At 37.5% G+C, this 9,023-nt stretch overlaps 2 protein-coding genes across 5 annotated transcripts; one reads left to right on the forward strand and one right to left on the reverse strand.

Annotated features, from left to right (window-relative positions):
* Positions 1-511: 511 nt before the first annotated feature.
* Positions 512-3,804, reverse strand: LOC126630397 (uncharacterized). Of its 4 annotated transcripts, XM_050300515.1 has the most exons (3): positions 3,596-3,804; positions 2,462-3,148; positions 512-695 (listed from the first exon to the last, which is right to left on the reverse strand). In XM_050300515.1, exons 1-2 carry the CDS (start codon positions 3,602-3,604, stop codon positions 2,465-2,467), a joined length of 693 nt encoding a protein of 230 aa, XP_050156472.1. In that variant the 5' UTR covers positions 3,605-3,804; the 3' UTR covers positions 512-695; positions 2,462-2,464. The 4 variants fall into 4 exon arrangements, 2 of the variants coding, with proteins under 2 accessions (XP_050156472.1, XP_050156471.1); XR_007625982.1 differs by having other exon boundaries at positions 2,963-3,804; XM_050300514.1 differs by lacking the exon at positions 512-695 and adding an exon at positions 1,100-2,067 and having other exon boundaries at positions 2,963-3,801.
* A 3,746-nt stretch (positions 3,805-7,550) lies between these two features.
* Positions 7,551-8,305, forward strand: LOC126627921 (14 kDa proline-rich protein DC2.15). The gene has a single exon (XM_050297487.1). The coding sequence runs from the start codon at positions 7,645-7,647 to the stop codon at positions 8,080-8,082; it is 438 nt and encodes a 145-aa protein (XP_050153444.1). The 5' UTR covers positions 7,551-7,644; the 3' UTR covers positions 8,083-8,305.
* Positions 8,306-9,023: the final 718 nt, after the last annotated feature.

Consider the following 9,023-nt stretch of genomic DNA (forward strand, 5'->3'; position numbering starts at 1 on the left):
AAGTAACTCATTACCATTAACTTGGTCTTTCCAGAATACAATGTTATGAATTCCTAGATACTTACCCATAGTAGTTTGATGTTGAATATGTAAAATATGAACAATATCAATTCTGGTTGGAGAAGTGGTATTCTTGGAAAAATACAAGGACGACTTATGAAAGTTTATTTGTTGGCCCGCCGCTTTAGAAAACATATTAAGGATTTGAAGAATATACCTCGCACCCCTCGGTGTGGCCTTAGCAAACAGGAGACAATCATCAACAAACATTAGATTTGAGATTTTAAATCCTCTAGGTGAGGACAAAATACCAATGTGAGACTTCGGATTATTTATAAGGGTATTGAGGTGTCTAATTAACGGTTCCATACAAATGATGAAGATATAAGGGGACAAAGGGTCCCCTTGTCTAATTCCCCACTTCGGATAAAAATAACCATGAGGCCGCTCATTTATAAGCACATAAAAGGAAGGAGAAGTAATACATTCCATAATTAATTCAACCCAACAATTATCAAAACCAAATTATAAGCACATAAAAGGAAGGAGAAGTAATACATTCCATAATTAATTCAACCCAACAATTATCAAAACCAAATCTAAGAAGAACATACAGAATGTAATCCCAGTTTAGGTAATCATATGCCTTTTCTAGATCTAGCTTGACACCCATAGCTCCAATTCTTCCCTTCATCCTATTGAAACCAGCAAACATTTCGTGAGCAATAAAAATATTATCTTGAATAGCTCTACCCGGAACAAAAACACCTTGATTTTGAGAGATGCAAAGATCTAACAGAGGTTTTAGTCGCTTAATTATAATCTTTGTGATAATTTTGTAACTAACATTACACAAACTAATAGGCCTATAGTTACTAACAGTTTCCAAATTATCTATTTTAGAAACTAAACCGATGTTAGTCTGATTTATGAGTCTTAAGCTGGAACCATTATGGAAAAAATCTTTGACCAAACAAGAAACATAGTCCCTAATTTGGTCCCAACAACAATGAAAAAAGGTCGCACTCAAACCATCAAGACTCAGGGCACTAAGAGCTCCAATACTACTTACAACATCCCAAATTTCCTCATCTGTAACTAGAGACAACAAACTTTCATTATGATGATTAGAAATACAAGGTTGAATGATATCCGCTAAATTACTTAGGTCAGCAGCCAAGGGAGAACTGTCACAGGAAAAACGCTTTTTAAAATCGTGCACAAAAACCTATTCAAAGCCCTGACCAATAGACCACGAGAAACCATTCTCATCTTTGACTTTTGTAATTTCATTCATTTTCTTACGTATAGTAGCCACAGTTTGAAAGAATTTTGTATTCTTATCCCCAAGTTGCAGCCAATTAGTTTTAGCTCTCTGGGCCCACATAATTTCTTCACAAAGTAACACATGATTCAATTCATCTCGAAGAGATTTTTCCAACATCAAATCAGCAGAGTTGTTACTCATAATTTGCTTTTGAAGCTCATCAATTTCATTTAACAATTCTTTCTTTTTCTCCTTTAAATTGCCAAAAGTGTCCTTGTTCCACTTACAAACTAGAAATTTAAACTTACCAACACATGCTCAGAATTTATCTTTAGGATTGATAATAGGTTCACAATGCCAAGAATTTTGCACAATCATTTTAAACTGAGGATGATAAGCCACATAGCCTCAAATTTAAACGGGAAGTAGTTATTCTTCTCCTCACTAGAATTTAGAGATACTAAAATAGGACTATGATTAGAACAAAAAATAGGATAGTTATGCAAATGATAATTACGAAACATATTTAACCATAAAGGGTTAGCCACCACCCTATCCAATCTCTCGAAAACAACCGTATGATCCGTATGACAATTAGTCCAAGTAAATGGAACTCCAGATGCATTTAAAGACAAAAGGATACCCCGATTAAGAAAATTGATAAAATTGTTCATGTCCGTGGTATGGGTTTGATTACCTCCAACCTTCTTTGAAAGATCAACAATATTGTTAAAATCTCCTACTAAGCACCAAGGGCTATGAATTGGATCTAACTTGAGGACCTCCTCCCACAGGTCACACTGCATATGTTTTTGGGGAAAGGCATAAATAAAAGTAACTAAAGGCTTTAAATTAGTAACCAAGTCCTTCACAGAACAATGGATATATCTCGGAGAGAAGAAATTATACTAACAAAAACCTTAGTACTATTCCAGCATAAGCAGAGGCCCCCAGATTGGCCAATTGGATCACAACAAAAAATACTATCAAAATACTTGGAATAAAAGTGCCTAGGGACCTTATGAACAGCCACCTTAATGTCCATCAAATAAAAAATGTCCAACTTAGCTAAGCAACAAATAAAATTAAAATTACTAGGAAAATCCTTTCTCCTAATACCCCTACAATTCCATGCAAGACACTTCATCAATCTAATTCTTCAAATAAACTAAACTCTTCCTTAATTGCAGTTACCTCTCAGATTCTCTTTCTTAGACTCAGCATCCTAACAATGGCACGAAGGGCACCACCACTAGGCTCAGCTTTAACATCATCCTCCTCACAGACTTTTTTCTTTGGACTCATCATTCCTATTTTAGGCCTTGCACTCACAAAGCCAACCTCTGCATTAAGCAAAACATAAAACATATTTCTAGTGTTGTCCCTACTTTCAACCTCCTCACTTTTCGCAATTGACATATCAACAACCAGGAATGAAGCAAGATCATTCATAACATCAAGGAAATCAAAATTAACACTTGTATATTCACACCCAAGATGATTTTCACATGACAAGATAAAGAACTCATCATCACCAAACATAGAGTCAATAAAATTAAAAGAATTAACTATCCACCTATCCTCATATTGGCTAACGATATAAAGATTAGAGATAGGATTCATAAAATTATGCCACCACCGATAATTATCTAATAAACCACACATAATAAAATAGTCAGCATTGGAAGAGCTTACCTCCTGCTCAAACGGACTAGCTCCCAACGCAGCCTGGGAAGCCAAATGACACTCACAAGCAAGAGAAACGCGGAGGGAACTCCAAAGGACAAAATTAAAACCCACCCATTTTGTCCGAATCCTACCCCATCTCCGCCAAACCACTAGAATAATCCACTTGACAATGAAACCAAAACAATCCAAATCCTGCAATAAAACGCAGATATAGAATCCAACAAACCAATTATACAAAGCCCAATCAAATTTAGACCTAATGAACAAAAACATTAAACCTTGGGACAACCCAAAACCATTTCCTTCTTCTCTCCTAATTATCAAAACCTTAAATAGCGACTCCCGTCCTTTCACGTCCCAAGGAGTAATAAACCCTTGATTCACAAGAAGAAGAACCAGTAGGACCAAGCTCCCCCTTTTTATCCCCTTTAATTGCACAACCTTTTACCCTACAAAAATTAGCTTTTCCCCTACAAAAATTAGCTTTTCCCAAATTCCCTTCTATCACATACTCCCCATATCTAATTAACATCAAACCAAGTAATAATCCCAGGAATTTGCAAGAGATTGAGCAGCTAAGCTCAACAATCCCGATTATGATCGAAAATACACCGCTAAAATTAACCAACCCTAACTTACCCATCCCATCAATTATTTTCTGAACTTTATCATTCACTCCCCAACCAGAAGCTAGAAGGAGAAATCTGGTCAGACCATAAAAAATGGCCCCAATTTTGCGCCGACGGCGCCTCCACCCCCAGAGAGAAAACCCTAGCATCTCCTTTTATTTCTTTCCTCTCTAAACGCAACATCATTTTTTATTTATTATTTTTTTTTGTAATGTTTTATGTACCTAAATATTCTTATGTACCTAAAATTCTCAATTGCATACGTATATATACACATTTTTTAAAAATAAAATATTATTTAATGTTTAAATTTAACTAATTTATATTCGATATAATTAATTTACTAAAATCCGTCTAGTCTGTCTAGGCTTCCGCCAATGTCCTACTTAGGAGCTAGGCCCCAACCTACCGTCCGACTAGCACCTAACGCCTTTTAGAACCTTGAATAATCTGCCACACTAATCTGCCTCAAAAGTCTTCTTGTTCTCACTATGTCTTGAAAGGGTCGAATAATAAAACATGAGTGGATCGTATCATTTATCTAGTTAATATATAACTCTTATATATACTATATCGAATAAAATACAAAAGAATTGAGAGATAATAATAAAAGGTTATATTAGGATTAAGGGTGGGTAGGAAAAGAGAGTTTTTCCTTTTTAACTTTTTAGGCGGGTGAGATTATAATTTGGGTGAGAAAATAGGACAATTGAGTGAGTCTAGTAGCATTCCGTTTTAATTAGATTTAAATTGCATTCAAGGATTAAAGTTCAAAAACACCTTTATATTATTTAAAATGGTCAAATTTACCAATATTTAATTCGAGGAACTGTTACTGACACTCTAAAAATCTCATTTTGCGCTCCTTATAAGTGTATTTTTAATTCTAGACATAGAAAGTTTCTAGTGGATAATGAGGATTTGGGAGTGCTAATAATAATTTCTTAATCTAATATGTGGTTATTAAGCACCATGGATCATGGATTGCATTAACGATGATTTGTCTAAATTTCATGTTGATTGATGTATCGCAAGTTAATTTCTCGGGTATGAAAGCATGTGTGATCTCTTTTTCCTTCACCAGAGTTTTTCCCATGTGTCTACTCGGGTAAAGTTTTTTTCAAAAATCACTTCCATCATATGCATGTATTAGTGTAATATACTACCTTGTTGATGTTTAACGAAGTATCCAGTTTCCACCTAAAAAAAAAGTATATCACGCACCTAGTCCAATCACATGTTCAGAAGGTATGCTAGCTAACCCCATGAATAAAATTTAAATAACTGAAAACCAAACGAGAAAAAAATAAAAATTTGCCATCGCTCCCCTCCTCCCTAATTCAACCTAAGTAATTGTTCCTAAAAGCTCTATCTCCCTCAACCAAACCCTAGCCGTCAACCCCCCCATCCGCCGCCGGCCTCTGGCTATGACTGGGGGCCAGTGTGGCACCATTTCCCTTTCTTTCCCTAGCTCTTCCTCCCTTTCTCTCCCCCCTCTTCCCCTGCGTTTCATTCCATCCCCATTCCCCGTGTCCCCCCTTCCCCACGCCTTTATTCTTCCTATTTCTTTTCTCCCCTTCACTGTGCCAACCCTCATTTTCTGCCTTTTTTAGCTTGCTCCATCCCTGTTCTTTTTTCCCCCCACCTTTTACACGTCTATCCCGTGATTTCGGGTCTCTTTCCTAGATCCGAGTTTTGCCCTTTTCAAGTTATTCTCTTGATTTGGGTTTGATGTTTGGATTTGGATTGAGGTCGTTTGGTGGGTCGTAGCCACTCATTTGCAGGTGCTGTGATGTTTCCTCATCTTGATTTGAACGCACCGCCTCCTGCGCTCACCCTCTGTTGCTTCCCCAGGGTCGTGCTTTTGCTGGGGTTGCATCGTCTGGCCTTTCCCAGATCTGGCTTCTAGGTGTGCAGCTAGCTGCCTTGGTTTGACTTGCTGATGGGGCTATCCAAATATGTGTAGTGGTCTTTATCAAGAGTGGCGCATCCTTCCATCAGAAAGTGCTGCCTTGTGGCTTCATTCTCGGAATATTTTGTTAACTACTGAGGTGTACAACAGACCATTTTCTAGTGCTATCACGTTGTCCACTTGCCTTGGTGCACCGTGGTGTTGCTGTTTGTTTTGGTCAAATTGGTTTTCGCATTTGTGCAATGCGTTTTTGTAGTCTCGTTTACTAATGATGATTTGATGTGATCTCGCTCTTCTGCAATGATTTTTTTGTGGCTTTGTTTTTCAGCGATGCCTCTTGTGGCTGTCTGTACTTCTCTGTTGCTGCTATCGTTTATTATAATAGATCTGACTAGTAGCTCTTATGCGCTTGGTGTTTGTATGTTAGCTTTTGTGGTTGTCGTCTAGGGGTTTTCTCTTATTTGTCTATTTGTGCAAATTCACTCTAGGTCAATTTATTGGTCACTGGAGCTATATACCCAATGATACCCTTGTAATGGTTCGTGTTGATTAATGAAATACACTATCGTTTCCTGTCAAAAAAAAAAACACCATGTTCAGTATATACTGTATAATTATCAGAGAGATGGGTCATACGGCCCACTTCCAACAACACCGATATTGTCCACAACTTGGTAATTACCACTTGCACAATCTTTCAGGTGTGAGGTTTTATCACAAAAAGTTTCGGTATTAGTTGGAGTAGGATTATGATATTTAAACTATTACTTTTCCTTTTACTTGGTCAATGTGGGATTCAACATGCTCCCTCACATGGGACCCAATTAGTGGGTCACACGTAGAAGATCCATATATCAACAACCACGTGGAGTCAAGGGGACTCACCCTACACGCAGGGCCAAGGACCCCATCATCGTGGGGGCCAAGGGGACCCATCAATCACGTGGCAGTACAGTACATGCCCGCTCCTTGACTCTGATACCTTATATAATTATCAGAGAGACGGGTCATACACCCCACTTCCAAAAACACCGATACTGTCTCCAACTTGGTAATCACCACCTGCACAATTATTCAGGTATGAGATTTTATCATAAAAGGCATCGATATCAGTTGAAGTAGAATTATGATATTTAAACTATTACTTTTCCTTTTACTTGGTCGATGTGGGATTCAACATATACATGCTAACTCCATGGGCGCTTCGAGACAGAGTTTTTCATATTTCATTAGCTTTTATGTTTTCTATTTAAGCAAACTTAAGAAATAGTATTAATTTTCAGCACTTGTTCTAATCATGTGGCCTATAATGCAACTTCTGCTCTACATTATCGTCTGGATAAATAATAGAGCGTGTGTGGTAAGTTAAACACCATTCCGAAATTGAGGTCGTACCTACTTTTGATTTTTTTTTCTTTTTCTTCTGATTAGTCCAAGTTGTTAAGTGCCACGCATCAAAGGATATGTAGTGCCTATGATATCTGAGATTTGTGGATGTAGAGCTTCCCTTGCAAATTGAATCAGATTTTCAGATGGATTGTTTGTTCTGAACCAGAATAATTATTAAACCTTTATAATAAGGGGAATTCATCAAGTTTTGTTCTGAGTCATTTTGCTGCTAGATATGATTGAGGGAAGAATTTATGCAGTGCGACCAAAGGGGTTGAGGTTCTATACTAAATTCAAATGGATAATGGGAGCATATCTCAACTACTTAGAAATCTATGCAAGGTTCCTTAAGACTATTGATAATCATTTCGGTTTTTAGTTTATTATTTTTCATTTTTGTATCTGAGATAAAATGGACACTAATAATTAAGAGGTTTAGACTTATTTTGTGCCTAATAATAACAATTGTCCTTTTGTTTTGGTGCTATATATAGGAAAGCAACAAATACACAGTATGTTCCAAAGTTGAAATATGGCCTTAATCTCCAAGTTGCACCGCATGACAGCAAGTGACAGAGGTGGATCCAAAACACTGTGCAGTGTGCTCACATTGTTTCATTGACAAATTTAGATTTCAAAAATGGTAAAAGGCCTATAAATACCCTAATTCTTTTCACTACATCCGCCACCTAAAAATCCATCTAGGAAGCATATCAATCAGTCACTTCCCAAGGAATATCAGTATATTTAGTACAAAAATGGCTTCTTCTAAGGCAGTTGCAACCATTGCTCTTCTCATCTCCCTTAACATCGTGTCTTTCACTACAGTCAGTGCAAACCATCATGCTTCTAAATGTCCACCACCACCACCCCCGAAAACCCCTAAATGTCCTCCTCCTGCAACCCCCGCTAGCCCCCAAAACCCTCCAGCTAAAGCTTCTTGCCCTAAGGACACCCTTAAGCTAGGGGTATGTGGCGACTTGTTAAATGACTTGGTGACCATTGTTGTGGGGACCCCACCAAAGACCCCATGCTGTAGCCTCATTGGTGGACTTGCCGATCTTGAAGCTGCTGTGTGCCTTTGCACTGCAATTAAGGCCAACGTTTTGGGCATCAATCTTGACGTGCCAGTCTCCTTGAGCTTGCTTTTGAATTACTGTGGCAAGTCTGTCCCGAATGGCTTCCAATGCTCTTAGAGACATGCACGATGATCTTCTCATCTGCATACTACGTAAGTACCTGCCCTTACACAGCTTTGTGTGAATAAAAATACAAAGGGCACTAATCTTTGGCTGCATTAATGCATTGTGCATGTTTCCTTCAAAGTGTAATTGATATGTAAAGTGTTCCCTCCAAGGAACATTTTCTTGTGTTTCTTGTGTTTCCCTTTGGATTGTGAACTTATTATCTTTTCAGTCATTGAGCATTGATGGTTTTTGTATTATTGATTATTCACACTACTACAAAAGGGGATATCACTGGCGTTTTTAAACCAACAAGAAACACCAGTTAATGTCGGATATTTGGTAAAAATCCGACATTAAATCGCGCAATGTCGGATAGAGTTACTGACACCAATACTACCGTCACAAAAGGGTAATGACGTCGCTTATCCCCTTTAATCCACCACCAAGAAGTAAAGTAATATAAATTAAAAATAAACACAGCGTCGCTTAAAAGCGACATCTTCCCTTACGTCGCTTTTAAGCGACATGAAAATCTGACATGATAGCACTTAAAAGCGACATTAAGAAACAAATAAACAATTAAATAATCAGACGTATGGTCGGTCCAAACCGACATCATGTAAGTTAAATAAATAAATAATCTTGCTACTGTCGTCCATAAAGCGACATCAGATATATTAAAAATAATAAACTTTAACAGAACTCCCTCCATTTAGTTAATAACAATTACAACAAATTATATGAAAATAAGCCCACTTGCGCATGTTGGAGAGCAACACAGAGATGGAATGGCATTCATGATCATCGCAATGTAGTTTTGACAAAACACGAACACAATTGGAGAATCATACACCTAGAGTTTGATAGTATTCAATGACTAAAAACCCTTAATTCGAAGGTTGATTATATGAACTGTTTGTACCATACTTGACCAATCCCGAAACTACTGA

This window comes from Malus sylvestris, chromosome 7 (genome assembly GCF_916048215.2).
Source record: "Malus sylvestris chromosome 7, drMalSylv7.2, whole genome shotgun sequence".
Classification (NCBI taxonomy): domain Eukaryota; kingdom Viridiplantae; phylum Streptophyta; class Magnoliopsida; order Rosales; family Rosaceae; genus Malus; species Malus sylvestris.